This window comes from Centruroides vittatus, unplaced genomic scaffold, assembly GCF_030686945.1.
Source record: "Centruroides vittatus isolate TY-2023 unplaced genomic scaffold, ASM3068694v2 contig_880, whole genome shotgun sequence".
Classification (NCBI taxonomy): Eukaryota; Metazoa; Arthropoda; class Arachnida; order Scorpiones; family Buthidae; genus Centruroides; species Centruroides vittatus.
This window is the reverse complement of record NW_027122572.1, coordinates 1,993,925-2,015,937: the sequence shown is the minus strand read 5'-3', so window position 1 is coordinate 2,015,937 and position 22,013 is coordinate 1,993,925. Positions and strand designations below refer to the sequence as shown.

The following is a 22,013-nucleotide window of genomic DNA, read 5'->3' as shown; positions in this document are numbered from 1 at the left end:
ATCCAACATGTTAAACAACACGCAATATGGTTACAATATCAGACACGAAAAAACAACACAGTATACACTGTCACATCTCATGTACATGGATAACATAAAACTTTATGCATCCACACAAAAACAACTTCATCAACTCCTACAAATCACACATTCATACACCAAGGACATACAAATGGAATTTGGCCTAGATAAATGCAAAACACTTCACATAGAAAAAGGAATCCTGAAGAAAGAAGATTTTGCACTTGGAAATGGAGACGTTATTGAATCCATGGAAGAGGGTGAGCTCTACAAGTATTTAGGATTCCAACAGGCCAAACTAACAGAACATGCACAAATAAAGCAAAGATTGATTAAAGAATACCAAAGTAGGTTAAATGCTATTCTCAGAACACAGTTAAATGCAAAACACACAGTTAAAGCAATAAACACATATGTCATCCCAGTACTCACATATTCTTTTAGAGTTATACATTGGACTCACACAGATCTTGAGCAACTCCAAAGGAAAACAACAACAACACTTACTAAGCATAAACAACATCATCCTAAATCCGCCACAGAAAGATTAACCCTTCCACGTAAAGATGGCGGACGTGGCCTGATTGACATAGTTAACCTTCACTACAAACAAATACAGTCACTGCGAGAGTTTTTCTACAAAAAACAAGAAATATCACAATTACATAAAGCAGTAACTCTAGCAGACTCGAATAACACACCATTAAACTTACACTCACATCATATGGACACAACACAACATATAAAAAGCATAGACACCATTAAGCAATCGTGGGCTCGAAAGGCACTCCATGGCAGGCATCCTTATGATCTGGCCCATGATTTTGTTGACAAAACTGCATCAAACAGCTGGTTAGCTCGGGGATGCCTCTTTGGGGAGACAAAAGGATTCATGATTGCCATATAGGATCAGGTCATAAACACTAAAAACTACAGAAAACACATACTCAAAGATGCAACACTCACAAATGACACATGCAGAAAATGTCACATCATGCCAGAAACTATACAACACATCACCTCTGGTTGCAAGCTCTTGGCACAAACAGATTATTTACACAGACATAATCAAGTAGCAAATATAATACACCAAGAGCTTGCAAGGAAACACAAATTAGTAGACATCCACGAACCATATTACAAATACATTCCACAGACAGTATTGGAAAACAACACGCACAAAATGTACTACGACAGAGCCATAATCACAGATAAAACAATTTACCACAACAGACCAGACATCACACTCATTGACAAACACAATAAAATCACATACATTATAGACATATCCATTCCAAACACTCACAATATACAAAACGCATGCACTGAAAAAATTAGCAAGTACACAGAACTTGCCCAGGAAATAAGGCATCTGTGGAGGATGGATAGGGTGCTTATTGTACCTGTTGTTCTCTCTTCTACAGGCGTCATACCACACACACTACACAAAAGCCTGGGCACATTACAATTGAATAGAAACACATACATCACACTACTGAAGGCCACTATATTGAATACATGTCATATTGTGAGAAAATTCCTGAATACAGACACACACACTGATACACTTCTTTAATTTATGTTTTGGTTACTATGCCTTGACTTTGGTCCGGCATAGTACACAGCCACCGGTGTTAACCGAGTATATCTCACTTAACCCAACACAATAATAATAATAAATCAGTTTAATTACTAGTGTTTATGGAATATATTCTATTTCACTTATACCAGTAGCTAAAGCTTTGCTGGACCAAGATCAAGACATAGCTACAGAAAAATTGTTATTTTGTTTACGAGCCATTTGTGTATGTATCTATATTTTAAAATTTCCTGATTCTGTGACATGTGTTTAGTATTGCAGCTTGTTGTATATGATGTTGTTAAGCCCTAATGTTTTTAGTCTTTGTATAATACAGTGGTGCTTCAGTTGGCAGGTCAAATTGAGTACAAGTCATAGAAAAGTCACAAATATTCCTATCTAAAGATACACAATTAATTATTAAAGGACTAAGTATTGAAATGCTTCATTAGAGAGCATTTAAGACTTCCTCCTTACTTTAAAAATTAGTTGAATGAGATCCTATCTGTTTCTGATATTTTTGTCTCCAGATCCACTTTAATTTGATAATAGATAAAAACAGTTTCTGAATAGGTAGATAAACGAGCTGTAGATTAATACAGCCTCTCTCTATCTGTCCATGCATGTGCATACTGGGTTTCAAGAAAAAATTCATTACTGTAAGCCAATTTTCATGATCCAACTTATATTTGTAAAAAGATTTGCTATTTAAAAAATATTTAATCATTTTTCAGACTACAACTTTTGGTTAATAATTTAAAAGATATGATCTAGAAATTTTTATACAATTCATATGACTAAAGTCTATTTAAAATTTAGCAATATAAGTTTGCTTTTATTTATGTTAACTTTAAAAATATTTAGATTAAACAAACAAAAGAAAATTAAAAAGAGTTCTTTGGTTAAAATTAAATGAATTCTGTCATAATCAGAAATGATCTATGGTGCGTGCGTGCACACACACAGTAAAGACACTTTCTTACAGTGGTACAATCAAAAGTTAGGATTATTATATGGTAAGACAAAAGTAGATAACATTTTTATTTTAAGACAATTAAAATAATAAACAATTAATATATTTCTAAATATATTGGTATTATTTAAAAATTAATAACTGAAAGTTTTTACATGTTGATTTTGTATAAGCTGGTGGGTGACCAAGTGTTCTATTGACATCACCATAAAGAAGTTTTAGATATACAGTTTATTTATTCTTCTTAAAATATTTGGATAAAGTCAACATAAATTTCAGTAATTATAGAAGAGCCATTAATAATAATCAAACGTATCATTTTATATTTATTATTATAAAACCTATTAAGTGTTTAATGTTCAGGTCTTTTGTACCTTATAAATAAGTTAGCTGTCACATAAAATATATTAAATAAATTAGTCCAAAAATTTAAAATACTGATGTGTATATACGGTATGTAACACAATTTAAAGTGAAGTCAAAGCCATATACAAAACAGAATAAGAGAGTTCTTTATCTAAACAGGAAGGAATATTTGCTTATTGCATTCAGTATTCAACTTCTATTAGTAAATATCTATTGAAATCTAATAGGGATTACTATTTCTACCATTGTCTTTTTCATTGTTTTGAATATTCCAGTAACATTTAACTATTTAACATCCCAAAACAATCCAAATACTTCTTTCAAATACATAAATATCTAGTTTACAAAAAAAAATACACAACCAAATGTCTAAATATCACAATATTATGGTATTTTTTATATTAGCTTGTATTTACAAAATTAATACATAATAAGCAGAGTAAAAATATTTCAATTTTGTATGTTTTTATTAATTAAACATGTTTCCAATAAAAGCAATCCAAAAAAATCTTGAATTTTGTTAGTGAACAATTTAAGTATAAGCCATCTAATCTGGTAATTAAAAATATTCAGAAAAGCAAAAAGTGTAAATCTCTTGTGTTATTTAATGCACTTTAAATTCTATTTTATTCAATCTAAAGAAAAGATATAAACTTTTCTTTCTTGTGTGTTTCCTTGTCATTTTATATTAACACTTGGATAATGTCTTAATTTGCACATATTTTCGTTTCACTATGTATTTATTTATTTCCATTTATGCCACTGATAAAAACATCATTACAATATTATTTTCTGAAAGATACTAGTACAGGTATTCCTCGTATAACATAGTAGTTACATTTCAAAAAAGTGCCATGTTATGTAAATCCATGCTATATGAAACAAAGGACTAATACAAGACATAGGGTTACATTCCAAAAGTTAACAAAAGTATACTATTCTTTTTCATTACTAAGAGAAATATGTTTATTAAAGCAATCAATACTTTATTTCCAATCAATAGCTATCAATGTTCCATGATAACTATTGATGGTGTGAAAAAACCTGAAGATGGTGTGTAGAACAGGTTGAAAACATTCATTACAGTTAATAAATAATTCTCAGTGAGATAAGGTGTTGTTGTGGAAATTAAGACACATTCTAGCTGGGTATTAATTAAACAATAATTAACTAACAAGCACAATTAAAAGTACTATTAATATTAATTTTAGTTAAATGAGGATGTCTTCTTTTTTTTGAAAGTAGTGTCTCATCTGAGCTTTTTTGTTGATCTTGATCAGAAATATCAGCAGTCTTTCATTTTTTTTATTCTTACCTTAATTTTCTATGGATGACAAAATAAAAACATGTTATTAATTAATTGAAAATTTGTTCTAGTGGTTCACATTTGTTCAGTTGGGTACCAAGTGACTTTATCTAGAATTTGTGCATTATTGAATTGTTCCAATTGGGAACAGTTTGAGTACTGAGATACCACTATCATTTTTAAGAATGATTACTTACCTAGAGTTAAAAACAAGTTTAAAAACACTTACCTAAAAGTGTTTAAATAAACTTTGTTTACTAAATATGAAGTTTAAATCTATAAAAACAAAACACAGTGACAGTCTTAAAGTCTGAAAACAATGACAATGACACCTGGTTGATAAAATTTTTTCTTCTTTGTTCCAGTTTTCATTAAAGTAAACCTGACGAAAGGCACAAAACAAATTGAAAATTTCAATATTCTAAAATCTGTGGGCAAATTTGAGACAACATGCATGCTTACTTGAATAAAAAAAAATATTGAATAACAAAGTTTACACTTAAAAATTGTGAAATTTTGTATGGAGTATTTCCAAAACTGTGTTAGAGCGAAACAGTGTTGTAGAAATATCATGTTGTATATATATAATGCTTATTAAATGAATTATATTCCAGAGATTGTTGCATTTTTTTCTCTGATATTTCATTTCATATCTGTAATAAAAACTATGAATTTACTTTTCATTCTACTAATTTATGTTTATATTAAAAAGTAGTGAAGTCCATATTTTAATTATAATTGAATACTTAAGATTTAGACAGAAATTAATCATATAAAAAAAAATATCAGGTGATCAAAAATGTCCTGTAGTTTCCAGATATTTTTAATTACAAGTACAGTAAGACCCCGCTTAACACTGTTTCGGTATTACATGGTAGTATTGGAATTACCCGAGATCGCACGCAGTGTTGGGATCAAGGCGTAATATCAAATTTTAAAGCTTATTATCTACGGCAGACATTCCGACAACTGATTGATAAAACAGATGGAGCAGATAAACAATCCATTAGAGATTTTTGGAAAAACTATAATATCATGGATGCTGTAGACAACATCAATCTTTCCTGGAATGAGGTGACCGAGAAATGTTTTGAAAGGAGTATGGAAGAAAGTATGGCCGAAGCTAAGCAAGGATGTTGACACAAGAGAATCCATTGTTAATGTCGACGAAATTGTCAAGCTAGCTAATGAAACAGGGTTGGATAATATAAATGTGCAGGATATTGAAGAATGATTGCAAGTTACAACTGAAAAAAGTTTTTCTAACGACAATCTTAAAGAATTAGTAGAACAACAGGTCCATGAAGATGACGAAATTAGCATTTCTGAAGATGAGGAACAAAAGGAACTTTCAACAGATTTTCTAAAAAAAGTTTAGCCAGTATAACGGAAATAATGAATCAGTTTATACAAAATGATTTCATCTAACTTGTAGAAGGTGTAGGCGTCGTGTGGTAGAGCTCCGATGCTTGACGCGATGGTGGACTTGGCGATGACAGAGGAGGGAGTGATGTGTGGGGAATCCGGAACTATGGCACGGAGAAATTTAGCGAGCGCTTTCTCTAAATAGTAGGTGGGATGAGACCGCTTATTTACTAGCGGGCGTAGCGGCCAATTTGCTTTATGAGTCTTTGGTTGGAAGAACAACCTAAGACACGCAACGTTGGGGGGAGGGTCGAGAGGCCCAGTTAGGGTTGCGGAAACTCCTGGAAGTGCAACGATTCTTCTTGCTTTCCGTAGTGTCGCTGGAGTGGGGTCCTCGCTCAATTCCGATAAGTGCGACTGCGTTAGAAATTCGTTGGCCCTGGTGAGAAATCGGAGCTCTACCACATGACGCCTACACCTTCTACAAGTTAGATGTAGTTTCTTTATACCCTTCTGTACCCACCTTTGAGGCCGTAATGCTGGCTAACTCTCTCCTATTAAAAAACGGCTTCAGCATCCAGCAGGAAAATGATTTCAATTTTGATAGAAGTTCAAAGGCAAGATGAAGTGTCATGAATGCGATGTCTTGCTATCAACAACTGCTTGCTGAACAAAACAGGAAACGGCAAACGACGTTAGATGACTTCTTCACAAAGAAACAAAAAGGTGTCAAATGAGGAAGAACCTTCCTCATCACAAACATAACTTCTTTATTCGAACTTTTTTTTTATTTTCATGAATGTTTTATGAATAAATATCGATATTGGCAATAAATAAGTCTATAATTAATGTAATAAAAAAGTATTTAACAATAAATGTTACAAAATAAAACAAAAAAAAAAAAAAAACTGATAAATTTTCCTATTCTCTGTTCTGTTTCATGTATCCCCCTTATTTACATGTTAAGATAACCCTGTTTAACGCTGTTTCGTTTAGCACTCTGTCATCTAGGAACGCATCCCCCCGCATTAAGTGGGGTCTTACTGTATTTTGTATTTTTATCATCACTACGTAATTCATCATTAAAAAATGAGTAAATGGTTATTAAATAGTATCATTAATAATCAATAAAACATTTAAGCCTTTCACCATACTTTTAGTTTTTAGAAATACTTTACATATTAAATATATATACAGGGTGACAATAATTAACCCGTACAAGTTTTTTGTATCGTAAATTTATTAAAGAAATGAAAATTAGCAAAACAACAGCATATAACAGTGACAATACTTTACGTATTAATCAGATATTCAGCCAGTTTCAAAGTGGCCTCCTGTTGCTTTGATGCAGAGCCCCAAACGCATTTTGAAATTCTCAGCGACGGGCCGCACTCTTCTGGAGACAGTTTGTCTCACTCCCAGCGCAAGGATTGCTTCAGCGACTCCAAACTTTCATGGCACTTAGAACAGGCCCTGGCCTCTAAAATGGACCACACACTGTAGTCCATTGGGTTCAGATTCGGCGAGTACGGTGGCCATTCCGCAGACGAGATGAAATCAGGAAAATGAGCCTTGCACACTCCTGAGTCTTCTTCGCCCTGTGTGTCGGCGCTGAGTCCTGCTGAAACGTCCATTTCGCACTGCCAAAATGCTGCTGAGCCCACAGAAGTACCACAGCCTCGAGAATGTCATGGTGGTACACATATTGATTGATTTTGGCCCCTTGATCGACGAAAACAAGGGGTGTCTTGCCGCTCGCACAAATTCCGCCCCAAACCATGACTGACATTGGATTTTGTGATGTTCGATGATGGCTGAGCGTCCAGGAGCCCCCGCGGACCAGTTCCTGTCGTTTTGATGGTTGTACGGAGAAAAGCTTCTTGTCTGTGAAGAGAATGCACTCCCATTGTCGACCTGCAGCCCGACGCTTGAGTTAACGGGATCTTTGGAGTCTCACACACTTGTTTTCATCGGTGAGGAGCTGAACCTTTTGGAACTTGTAGGGCTTGAGTACGAGTTCCTTTTTCGCCATGAACCGCACCGATTCGCGATTGATTGTGATCTCACGAGTAATTTTTCTCATGGAGACCTTCGCATGTCAGTCAACTCGCTTTGTGATGATCTTGCGGTTCCTAGACGTGTTGACAGTGCGCTTTCTTCCACGTCCGGGACGGTCACCATTGTGGCCAAGCTCCTTGAATCGCCAAACTGCATCTGAGACTGTCATTTTTGGAACACCGAGCAGACGAACAATTTCACATTGATGCTTTCCTTGCCAGAATAGCTCCAAAATTGCACAACATTTGTTCAACACCATTAAAAAAAATAAAGAACTAACCCTTATTACATCGAAAGTACATCTACACAGGCAGGAAATCATGGAGAATTAAACAATAGTATGTAAATTGGTGACAGTAAAAAAGTTCAGGTGCAGCATTGCTACAAACTTTGTACGGGTTAATTATTGTCACCCTGTATATACACATTTTTTTTTACTTACTTCATTATTCTCAACAGATGAACATATTGGTTCTTCATTTGGTTCATCAGCACTATGATTTACATTTGATAATATATCAACTCCAATATCTGTGGATGTAGGACAGCTGTTTACTGCTGTTGCTTGCCATACAGATGGACCAGAGTTCCAGTTGTTATTGCCAACAGTATTCCAAACAGAATCATTTCCAATCTAAGAAAAAAAATGTATATTATTATATCAATAAATTTTAAAATAGAAAACAATCTTAACATTTCAATTAAAAATTTTTAATGTACTGTAATACCTCATAGTACATCAAATTACTAACTTTGAACATTCTAGAGTTTGGATGCTAAATTCAAGAGAAATTTGATCTACAGGTTTTTGAATTATTTATCAAATTGTGCAAGCAGTGAAAAAAATGTACTCACTGTGTAAATGCCATCTGTTATGCATCCAAGTCATTTCTCACTCTTACTGTGAAAGCATGTCTTGCATTACACTTGTGTGTTTTTTCACTTTATTTTTGATATAACCAAACATACTAAAAATATATATAAACTCTTACCTATTAACCATGGTGTCCAAGAAGTGTATGGAAGCAATGAAGCCTAAGAAGGTTGTAGTATTGACAACTGAGTGTAAAGAAAAAGTTATTGTGAAGAATGAAAATGTGAGGACTGGATTAAACCGGCCAATCCGATTTTAAAATTTTATTGTTCAAATCCCCTCGGGAGATAGCGATCAAGATTCAAAGAATGTGCAGCCTTCCGCCGTCAAACACGCTTCCCTCCTCTCCGGATCCGACCTCTGAGTCACGGAGATCGACTCATCAGCCTCTGTCGCGATTGGTAATCGCAGCGGACGAGACCTGGAGTATATAAAGGGGGGAGATATCTGAGAACGGGGTCACTGAAGATCCGCATAAGACTCCCGACCTGTAGGATCAGTCCCGAAAATCGAGGGCCGAACCCCTGAAGCCACCGAAGCCCGCCAACGACGCGCCGCCCCGACAGATCCTCCTGCTTACCTCCACAACCAGAGATCTGAGACGATTTCACCTTTGATTCCAACCGAGATATCAGAAGATGAGGTATGATCCCCCAACATGTGTAAACTCTCTCTCTCCCGCAATTAGGGACAGGACGCGTTAGATTTCTGTATTTTGTTTGTCCATCTAAATAAATCGTCATGTGTTTTCATCTTGGGTCTGTTTATTCGAATATCGCCGTAAACTTATCGATGAACCCACACACTTCCTCCACTCGACCTGACAATTAATTACCCAATCCCGACAAGTCGGGATATCAAAAAAATTTAGCCATCCTTGACAGTGGGGTGGGTCTTGCCGACCTGTTTGCCGAAGAAAAAGGAGGTACGACTCCGTCCTACCTTTTGGCGTTCCCACAAAAGTGATAATGTTTGGTGGATCTGGCAGCCATATTTAAGATGCCAAAGTCAACAGTTTGGACCAATAAATACAATTTTCATTTAGTTATACAGTATTTTCATGTTTTAATCTATTATTTAGTTGTTATTTTTACCTTAAATTATGTGTATTTACTGTTTAAGGTTATTGAAATGGATATTGTTTAGGGTCTGGGAATGAATTAATTCATTTCCTATTATTTCTAATTAGGAAAAATTAACTTCAAACAATTCAGAGTTCAAATGACCTCCTGGAACAAATTAAATTTGAAGTACTAGGCATCATGATATTTCAAAATTATTTTCCTCTTAAAATCTTTATAAATACATAACATAACAACACATTTATAAAAATGTCACAAATATATTGCCAAATTTGCAAGTAACTTTGACCATTCATTAAGTTTTTTGAATAAATTAAATTTTCATTTAATTTTTTTATAGTATTTAAACATTGTTTGGAACAAAAAATAGTCATTGTATTTTTTAAATTTTGGATTAACTTCTGAATATGTTCCTTTAACTTTTTTAACATGTATTTTGTTTTAATCAATTATTAAGTTTTTAGAGAGTAAAAAAAAATTTTGCTAATGAATTCATAGTTAAATTTTTCAATCATCAAATTGAAATTCAAAATTATAGAACAAAAATAAAAATATCAGTTACAAATGACATGTTAAAAGAATGTAAAATAATATATAAAACACTAATTAAAAAAAAAACAGAAATCTCTCATAACTTTTAATATAGGCTTGAATGTCATTATTTAACTTATTAATAAATTTTAAGTCACATTTGAATAGATAAATAAAATGATAGAAAATAGCTTAGTTTTAATATCTTGGATGCTGTTAAACCTTTAAATCTGATTCTTTGAAAATACAGCACATTTCTCCCATTTGATGTCATCACATTCCTTTCTAGTGCTTTTCTCACACATTAGCAATTACAAGTGTTTTTATTCAAAGTAACATTTAATGTTTAGATATATGAATAATTTTAAAAATACTCTAAAGAAATAATGTGAAAATATTTTTAAAATAATCTTTTCAGATACCTCCACACTTTTTATTTTTATAAACTTAACATTAGCAAGATGAAATTACTTTATATCACCAAAACCAGATATCATCCTATAGTAGCATTGCTTCTGTAGTAAAAAAAACATTGTACAAGCTGATTGACTGCAAAAACATATGTAACCTTTCTTAAAACAGCTCTTACTTTTGTAACTATAATTTTGTTTATAACTTTGTATTATGTTCATTTCCAGAGTTTATTTACTTCACAGTTTATTTCATTAAGCAACAATTTTAATCTCTGGTCGTTATTGGTACGGAAAACATAATATAACATCTGTGAAAAATCCAAAAAATGAAGTCATCCGTGCATCGGCAACAAAATAGAATGTACCTTTTAAGTATGAATAAAAACGTAATTTTGAACTATTTTAATCATAAACTTAAATATTTGTAATGAAAAACCACTTGCATTTTTGTAGATGCCTGTAAACCCATCAAATTAACAAATACAGCTGAAGAGAAACAGACAACAAAATGCATACCATCATCATAATAAACCTGTGTCTACCATTTCCTGTGTGATTATTCTAACAATGTCAATAGTGTATGATAAGTCCTCCATAGAGCCAAAACTTAGTGCTCATAGACTCATAATTTTACTTCATTAAAAAAACTTTTTGATATTTTGAACTCATCCAATAAGAATTTGTACTTTCTATTTTTCTAATGTGCACCATGCAGTTTGGACAACTGATTTCATTGCATGACAATCAGAAGTCTAGAGCTCATTGCCTGCTGGACAACTAGCAGATAGTTTTAATTTCTAAACTTTTTAAGGGTAAAATTGATTTGAGTGATATGAAATTTTTAAAACCACAGTGATATTTAATTAAGAATTTCATTAGGATTGCATAAATAATTAATCATACCAAATGAAAAAATTATAATATTGCTAATTTTAAAAACTGTCTAATAAAAATGTTATGACTTACAAATAGGGGTTTCTCTGCATCTTCTTCCGCCTTGTTATCAACAAAATCACAGATAGGTGCCTTTTCACTCCAGCTATCAACACAAGGATTATAATTTTGGTCCCACAAACTTTCACTTACATCTGGTAGATCAAATCCTGGCCAATCATCTATGATACAAATTTAATTATTATTCTGTACTTTGCCAGAAAAATAACAATTAAATTTTTTCTATATAATGAAAACTGTCACCATTAAATTCCATCAGTGATGTTCAAAGTTTCTTAAAAATTTAAAATACTGAAATCTCTCTTAGAATAATTGGCATTATCTACTTTTATAAACTTTTAGTACTATACAACCTTTACAAATTTTAATCAATCCCTAAAAATCAAATACAATAAAACTAACTAATTTGTAACTAGTATTAATTCCAATAAATTTTTTATTTTTATGTACTTTTTAAAATTTTTTGCATTTGCTTATTATTATTATTATTATCATATACAGTAAAACAGACTACTTTTCCTAATCAGAGAATTTCAAATGTTCACTATATCTTTAATATTCAGCATCAAATTTTATAAGGTAAACTACAAGGGTAATTCCAAAAGTAAGGTCTCCTAAGTTTTTAAATACAAAGAAATGTTTATACAGAAATAAAGTTCATATCATTTTAAAGCTTGAACATTTATCTGTTTTTCTACATAAATTGCCATTTCAGTCGAAGAATTTTTGTATGCACTGTGGCAATTTTTGTATGCCCATGTCATACCAGCTCACCACCATGTCATGTTAAACCGATTGAAATTCATTGCCAATTGACAGAAATGTATGGCGAGTCATGCATAGATGTCAAAAACATCTTCAAATGATATACGGAGTTTGCAGCTGATTGTACTGAAATTCACAACAAAGAAAGAAGCAGGAGACCATCAATTTCCGACAAGACAGTCGCGAAGGTTGAGCAAACCATGAGTGAAGATCAGCGAATCACTCTGGATGATCTCTGCATTTTGGTTATTGGGCTTTCCCCAAACACAATTTGTAGGACTTTAACGGACAAGTTGCAATATTGGAAGGTGTGCGCAAGATGGGACCTGCAACGTGACAGTGAGCAGGTATGACATGGGCATACAAAAACTGCTATAGCACCTACAAAAATGCATTGATCGAAATGATGATTATGTAGAAATATAGATAAATGTTCAAGCTTTAAAATGATATGAACTTTATTTTTGTATAAACGTTTCTTTGTATTTAAAAAAATAGGAGACCTTACTTTTGGGATTACCCTTGTATCTTGTGAAATATCATGTTGATAATGTTACCATCTGAAAAAGTGTCATGAAAATTAAAAATTCAAATATAAACATCCAACAATTGCCTAAATGATTGGGCTACAATATGACTATTATAAATAATTAATACAAAGTAATTTGCTACTAGAGGTAGCCGTTACGTGCCATCCTCTTTAGGAGATAGTTGATAGCTTTTCCTTTGATTGTTCTTTCTGATTGTACAATGAAAATTTAAATAATATCTTTGATGCCTTTTTCATTTATCTTCAAAGCAAAGATTATTCTGCTAGACAGTGTACTTTCAATTTTCTATTCTAACTTACATCTACTCTACCACTTATTATACCACTTACTATTGCACCATACTATTCTACTTTCACCATTGTTCATAGTTTAAGACATCAACATTCAAAACATCAATGTTTCATGTTCTATTGTATTTTTTAAAGTGAAAGTACTTTAAGTGGCAATTTGTATTTTCAAATACAGTCAACATGCCTTAAAACAAACACCAATAAAGTTCATTCTTGCATTAAACCAAATTTTGTCAGTGCCCTGGCAAAACTCTATTGTCACAATGTTAGTTTTCATGTTATAAAGCCAAAAATTTTACCAGAATTCATTAAATTGAAATGTAAATTATAAATTATTTCACAACACTCAAGAAATAACCCTATTTCCAATAATGATTTTATTATTCATGTCAGTCAAAAAGTGTAAAAAGCAAACTGGTACTGTAATAAATGTTCTATTTTGAGTACAATAATTTTCTTTTCTTAGTAAACAAAGATGGTCTGACCTATGATTGTATAGCAATTCAAACATCTAGTTTTAGCAGATTATACTGTACTCAGAAAAATAAAGGTTAAAGTTTAAAGACACCTACCCCTTTAAATGGATGCAGACCCATGCAAACACATGCTAGTTTGCATATCAGGGGTGCATACAGTAATGCCAGGCTTGGCTACTTTGCACTAAATTTGGTTCCTTTTTTACTCTTTTAGTGCCAAAAAATAGTTTATACTTTTTCAAAAAGTCTTCAACAGAAAAAATCATGGATTTCTTTTAGCTTCTTTTTGCTTTTTGTTTAACCACTCTGATGTATTGCACCAGACTTAAATAGTAAATATTGTATCCTCATTCTTTTTATTTGTAAATCACTTAGATCATTCATTTATTTTGCTAAATGAATTTAATTTTATTTAACTTTATTTAGTAAATTATTCAAAATATTATAATTTAGAGATTTCAATTGCCTATTAATCCTTAACTCTGTAAATTATACAACCTTGATCTAAAACTGGAAAATTGTTAATATGAATTTTCAATACAGCAAACTACTACTTTTCACCTAGAAATTCATATTAATGTGAGTTGACTGTGTTCAAATAAACCAAACTTTTTGCATCAATATAAAAATACAGGATGCCTCAAAAAATGTCATTGAACTTAATTGTTTATTATGAATTATATGGAACAACAATACATGTAGTCAAAACCAAACATTTATTTACCCTGTACAATAAAATTAAATTTTACTTACTAGTTACTAAAGCGTACAATGTATTGCTCTCTTGTGTTTCAGTTATCATTTTTTGGGCCAACCTGCATTTCTAAATGAGCTATACGTTCAAATTCAATCTGTACCAAGAAATATTTCTACACTGTTAAGTTACTATCTTGTAGATGTTGATTTCATCTGAAGACTACTTACTGTACAATGCAAGTTGCTTATGATATTCATCAATACGTTGACGTCTCTCTGCTTGTAATGCTTGCATAACTGTCATGGGTTGACTCCAAGATGGACTTGATGCATTTGATGGGAATGTATCTAAAATTAATAAATACATATAAATCAATTTTAAAAAATCAATAAAATCAGTATATTAAATATACAATTAATATTTCTTTTTTGGGATGATTACTAAAAATCATATTAAATTTAAAATAGTACTAGTTTTTATTTAATTGGGAAAAATGCATTTAAAAATAATAATTTTACAAGATTACATTACAATTAATGATTTAGTCTATTCAACAAATATCCTTCAATATTTTGATAAAACTTCAAAAAGAATAAGCATTTCAAAGATTTTAATAACCAAAAAAATAAAAAACTTAAACCAACACCTTAATGTTCGCTGAGAGATTTATTGATATAACAAACGTTTTCGATCTAATCGATAGATCATGATCTTCAGGTTAAAAAGAATATTCCTTAAATGGAACACCAATTTCAAAATTTAAAAATATAACCAGTAACATTAATAAAAAAGTAATATTATATTCGCTGAGAGATTTATATTAATAAATCTCTCAGCGAACATTAAGGTGTTGGTTTAAGTTTTTTATTTATTGAATTTTGCTGGGTACGAGTGTGGTTTAGATTTTAATAACCAATGATCAGAATAATTATTAAATAAGTAAAAATAATAAAACTGAAGCATTATTATTTAGTTCATATTATATTTAGCAAATCTGAAATTTTAAAGAATATATTTTAAAATTATAATAATTACCAACAAAACCAGAATCACTATCATTGGATATAAAAGTGTCAGTTTTAAGACTAATAGGAGGCAGTTCAGGTAATTCAGTGAAAGACAACTGTTCGGGTAATGGATGAGCCAACCAGTTTAATAAATCTGCAGAACCATCATCTTGTGGAGTTTCAGGAGATCCAGCAGTAATGACTGGAGACATTTGAGGAGTATTACAGTTCCAAACACAAGAAGTATTTACATTCATGGAGAGAGAATCTGTCGTCAAAAGTAATGATGATGGTCTTTGACCTATTAATCCTGAAAAATTTTTTGCAAATAAATAATTTTATTAAGTAAAGAATACTTCAAATACATATTTGTTAATTTTAAGTTTTATTAAGGTTTGAAGGCATTTTCTAAATTTAAAATTATTAAAATATAATATTGAAATTACTAACCTGCATTTTTCAAAGTTTGATTTGTACTCGTCTTTAAATCATTGCCATTTTGAGCAATTGTAGTTTTAATTTTTCCTTTAATGTTTCGACTATCTCTACTAACAACTGCTGAATACGTAGAAGAATGTGTATTGTTTCCAAGAGAATGACTGTTAGAACACCATTTTCCATTATTAAGATTATGTTGTAATGCAAATGCTTCTGTTTGATGAGCCAATTCTGAAAATGCTTCATCTAAAAAAATTTCAACATCTCAAACTCTTGTTTACATTTTCAAAACTAATTAACCTTCATTTATATTAAAGTAATATATTCTTATGCTAACAGTTTCATAACATAAAAACCATTACAAATTGTATGTTTATATTAATTTAGATAAAATTAAAAAATATACAAATTATTTTATAATATGACTATCATATCTATTAATATGTATTTATGTAACTTAAAAAAATAAAAAAATATGTTCTGAAAATAAATAAATAGTTTATTTTGAAATATTTTTAATATTTATAATACATCATTATAAGATGTTGAAAATACAGTAAAACCTCTTTAAGACAACCAACTCAAAATTTATAAAAACTGATCCTCTCAAGGAGTGTTCTTGTCAAAGAGGTTAATGAATATATAATGAATACAGAGAACTTTATACTGTACTGTGTCCAAAAGCAATGCATAATATACAGTATACAGTAATACCTCGGTTTCCGTTAACTTCGGTTATTGTCGATTTTTTTCGCAAAAAATTTGTCTCGGATTTTGTTGGCATGCTCAAGTGACCTCGCTGCTAATTTTGCAAAAACAAAGGCTGACCCACGCATTTTCTGGTGGAGTGGAATTATTTCTCGTTGTGTGAACATTACCCCACAACGGCCCACCATTGGCCAACAGTTCCATTCCCTGAACACTGAGTTCGATCGTGGATTCACACTTCACCAGGGCGGGCTGGCCACGTAAAGTTTTCTGGGTTTTTTCTACGTCTGTAACGCCTGAATAGGAGCCAGTTACCCTTAAACGGATTTCCTGGAAGACATTATTCCCGCGATACGATCATCGATAAACACATACAACTACTATTACATGACAATTACGTCACACTTTACCACGGAGCAATACAGGCTAGAAGCTCATGTCCAACTAGCTTCTACAAGACAAGACATTACCCCACATGTCTAACCAAACAATTCCATTGCTTTCAAAAATGCTAATTATCTTATCTTTAATTTTGATGCTTTTATCTTTATGCTAATTAGTCTTTTATGTTAATTTCTTATTGCTTTTAGTATTTAACGCTATATTAATTCTCTATAAAATGTGTTTTTGGTATGTATTTTGGAGTGTCTAGAACGAATTAATTGGATTTACATTGATTCATATGAAAATAATTGCCTCAGTTTTCATCGGTTTCAGACTTCGCCGATTGTTTTCAGACAGACATTATTGATGAAAACTGAGATATCACTGTATAGTATTCTAGTGTAACACTACACAAGCTATTGTGTGGGCTGGAAAGTGTTACACAAGCAAAAACTATTTTTAAAAATGCTATATATTGATTAACACTATAATGCAAGAAAACTTTTTAAACACATCACATGCAATTGTAGTGAGTGTCATTCTGACACTCATCCAAAGAACTATACTAACATAAATAAGCATTAAATGCACTATAACAAAATTACGAAAACAGCAAACTTTTTATAACAATTTTCAGATATAGAATATATTTTTTTATATCTTTCTTAAGATAATAAAATACAATATATTGTAAGAAAAAACTTACAAACTGGTTTCTATGTAAAAAAAAAGTACTCAAACTAGACAAATTTAATTAAATAAAGTTGTATGAAGAACTTACATATAGCATTAATTTTTTATAACAATATCACAATTTACATGTCCATCTTTAGCTTGGATGAACTAAAATTATATGACATTGAATTCACAAGAATATCTACAATAGTTTATCTCAATGAGTGTCATTTTGGCTAATGGCATTTCCAGTTCTCCAATTGTATTATATTGTTTATTTTCTGGAACACCATAAACTTTTTATTGCATTTCAAAGACTTCTCAAAAACCAGTCCACAATATCAATCTTCTCTCATTGAAACCACATTTTAGTTATCTATTTGCAATCTGTGTAAATAAATGCATTGTCCTACTGGAATTTTTACTTTGGTTTTCTGATGAGCAAAACAAATGAAATAAAATGTTCATAGAGAAATCGCAAACACAGTCAAATTCCTCTGCAGAACAAGAAAAAATATTATTGTAGAGATTTATTGTTATAATGAGAGTTTTTAAACTATCCCCTCTCTCATTTAACTTTACTGGATTACAAATACTTTTACTAGCAGTTTAGTTAACAGAAACACACACAGTATTATTAGACGTATTATTATTTACAAAAACTTTTGGTGCTAAAGCATCAAAAACATGTTAATCTGGCAGGCTGTCATCTGTACTGATGCCTACTAACTACAGGCAACATTCATGCTGAAATTGCTGTATTAAGACAGTACCACATTTTGATTCAAAAATTAAGCATAAATTAATTAAAAATTAATTTACTGCATTATCATCATTGTAGAGAAAAAAAATTACTATGCATTTTATAAGTTCAATAAAACAAAAAAAAAAAAAAAAACATGTATTGCTACACAGACATTGCAACAGAGGATATTGTTCAATCAGAAGAACTTTTACTTTAAGCTAATATGAGTTATGTAGGGAATTATATTTATCATTATGAAGAGATTTATTGTTACATCAAAAATTGCTATATCAAGATTTGACTGTAGTTTTTGAAATCCATTTTACCATTAAAAAAAACTATTAAATCTGCCTTTCCACAGAAAAGTAAATTAGCCTCCAAAATCATAACCATTTCTTCTTCTTGCTGTCTCTTCATTTTAATTAATTCTATAATCATTTGATTGTTCCAGTAATATTCAAACGTATTGGTCCATCTAAATTCAATTTTTATGCTTTTATGTTCAATTTTATATTTATTTTTGGACACAAGTGTAAATATAAAAAGTATAACGAAAGAAATTACCTGTTATTTAGTTCAGATATTTATTTAAAAAAACATGAAATTTATAAAACAAAAAATGAATTTACAAAAAAATTGGTATCTAAAATAAAATTATGATTTTTACATTTAAAAATTTTAGATTATAAATTTTAAGTTCAATATTTTATTATATTATGAAATAAAAAAAATGTAAAAATAAATAAATATTTTCAAAATAGTAGTAATAAGAAATTAAGACATCATGACATTATAGAGTATGCCTTATGCCAGGCCATCCATTATACTGACCATTGTTTTGAATTGGTCGTGACTGGTCCCAAATAGGTGGAGGAGACTCTTTGCCTAAGTCACTGCTGTCAGTATCTGACACGAATGCCAGTGGATAGCCTACACAGTACAAAAAGTTATTGTTTTGTGCAAAAAAAAAAAAAATGAATAAAAAATAACTCAAAATTATAACTGACAAATTAGCATATAATTTTAAATTATGCAAAAATAAAATATCACATTGAAACTTAAAACAGAATAATTTAATATGCTTAACTCTCAAGATTTCAAAAAAACATACTTTTAATTACTGGAAATTAATATTTAACTTTGATTATCTTTTTTTCTTCAATTTTCTTTGGTTTTTTTTTGTAAATAGTTATTTTTCATATCTGAAAACTCTGAAAATCATATGCTTTTAATTAGTACAATAACTACTTTACTCATATATGCATTTAGATCAGTACTTTTGAAGGCATGTGTGATATGTTTGAAAAGTTTCTGGCCTATCTGTAAAGGAATTGTTACTGCTTGTTGAAACTTTAAGCATATTCAACATTTTCCTCTCATATCAAAACACTTCTACTACAAATAATCCAGCTTGGTTAACCCTTGATAAAAAAATGTTTCTTGGTGTCACACCAGATATGCACTATTTCAATAAACAGCATCATCACTGGAAAATGTGCCCCTTTCTTTTCATACTGAGAAAATAGTAAAAATTTGACAGAATCAGATCAAGTGAATAAGATGGGTATTCTAAAAGTTCAAAACTGCATTAATGAATTGTTTATAAAAACTGATGTGCTACGTTATCTTAGTGTAAAATGATTCTGCATCTCAATTCTGAAACTTAAAAGAATTTCCTCTACATTCCACAATTGCTGATCAAGTTGTAGCAGTAATCAGCATTGACTACAGCATCATATTTAAAACATTCATTATATATTCACTGACTGTCCTTTCTTTGTTCAATCAGAAGTATACACTGTGAATATCAGAAAATGGAAGCCATGACATTTCTGGCAATGGTTTGAGTTCTGAACTTTTTTGTAAAAAGAGCAATTTTGTGCTTTAATTGATGTTATGTTTCAGAATCAAACTGGTTCATCTAAAACTCATCCTAAGTGATCAATATACCAGCCTTTCCTGCTGACACTCAGACATTGAAAATGGGATTCTGTCAACAGTTTACAATGGTATTTCTGGTCCACTGACAGACTTCAAGGGACTTATTTTGCTGACACCTTCTGCACATACCATGATTAATGAATGATCACATGAACTCTTTCATGTACCACCTTTCCTGCAACAAATATCTTTTAGGATTAGCCAGTAACAATGATATGTCCTTGATTTCTTGAGTCAAGAATATATTTTCTTGACTTTTCCATTGATATTTTTGTCATTTTTGGTCATTCAGAATCAGAATACAGTTCATATGATGAATTTGGTTTCATCCGAGATCTAGGGTATTGTCATATCAGCATGGCACTGCTCTGCTAATAAATTCATTTTGAAAGAGGTATCAAATAGCATATTGTACAAGATACTCATTGAATATGATAGCACCATCTTAGCAGATAATTCCATCTAGAGCATAATAACAAAAGTATATGCTCCAATAAACATTGAAAAAGCATAGTAATAAGGAATACTATCAAGTGTAATGGGAATTCCATAGTTCCGGAATTTCACCTTCATATCAGGCCAGAAACTTTTTAAGCACACTTTGTATTTCTAATCACGACTATCTCTAAATGCAGAACATAACAGCAAGTTTTCACATCTGAAATTTAGTTAAGTGATACAAATTAATATATAATTTATGTTATAGTATGTTTTATTAATTTCAGAATTTTTGAATTTTTATTAACCTGACAAATAATGGGCCACCAAACAATAACTCAGTATTCAATTAACTAAAGTGGTAAAGCCACAGACATTACTAATTAGAGATAAATTAAAATTAAACTTAGTAAATGACAATGTAACTATCTTGTGGCCAAATTAAGTAATTTTCCCTTTCACTTTTGTTTAAATTGAACTATTACGCTTTAATTTTTTTTATATGAGAATTTCCTAATTCTTCCTGTTAAAATCTACAGTGTTGGGTAGAAGTAACCTTTACAAATTAAGTAATTGAATTATTAGTAGTTACATTACTGTATAATTTAAGCTTACTTTTTTTTACATTAAGTAAGGGGTTATTCTGATAATAGTGAACTAATCAAATCATGTACTATAAAAACCCAATCAAAACATGGTTTTACCTATTTCAGTTGCCAAAATATTCAGAAATTTAATGTAAAAAGAAAGTTTTTTTTTTATTTGATTAATGCAAAATAATTTTAATGATCAATACCTTTCATCAACCTGTAACTATTTACTAAAAAATAATTTCCATTTTCCCTATTTAGCCTTACTTCAAATAAACTGATCAGAATAAAAAGAAATAAAATTTTATTACAGCTTAGAATGTACGGTTTCACACCCATTTGGTAGCCATATTCTGTAAATTGGCATAGGATACATCCATAAAATTACATGTATTGAGTTTCCTAATGAAATATAAACTCAACAGAGTATATCCTATGTCAGTTTAGAGAATACAGTTACTATTTCAATTTCTACATTTGGGAAAATTACTCCATGTGATATACCTATTAATCAGGGGTGTAGTCATAAGTTAAGAAGTGCCAGAGCACTAACTGGCACCTCAAATTTGAATCACCTCACCTCTATACAAGGGTTGTTCTGCATAGTGCCAAAATTGCCATTTGGCACTATATTGGTATTTTTTTTTAATTAAGAAGCAATAAAAATCCCAGTATGATTACTTTGAGTGTGAAATTGAATCACAAAGCACACTTCAAAAAAACAGCATAAATGTCTAGCTCCTGTGCAATGGGAGTCCCATAAACCACACACCTAGCAATTTCATG

The 22,013-nt window shown here is 30.9% G+C and overlaps 1 protein-coding gene across 2 annotated transcripts in view; it reads right to left on the bottom strand.

Moving 5' to 3' along the window:
• Tmem131 (Transmembrane protein 131) overlaps window positions 1-22,013 on the bottom strand; it is a 176,332-nt gene that overhangs the window by 5,600 nt on the left and 148,719 nt on the right. The window contains exons 31-36 of one of the 2 annotated variants that reach the window (XM_067280042.1): window positions 19,090-19,188; window positions 15,759-15,992; window positions 15,337-15,618; window positions 14,529-14,648; window positions 11,535-11,683; window positions 8,111-8,302 (exon numbers count right to left, since the gene is read on the bottom strand). In XM_067280042.1, coding sequence (XP_067136143.1) covers window positions 8,111-8,302; window positions 11,535-11,683; window positions 14,529-14,648; window positions 15,337-15,618; window positions 15,759-15,992; window positions 19,090-19,188 — 1,076 coding nt within the window. The remainder of the gene's footprint in view (window positions 1-8,110; window positions 8,303-11,534; window positions 11,684-14,528; window positions 14,649-15,336; window positions 15,619-15,758; window positions 15,993-19,089; window positions 19,189-22,013) is intronic. The other variant, XM_067280043.1, reaches the window with a different exon arrangement.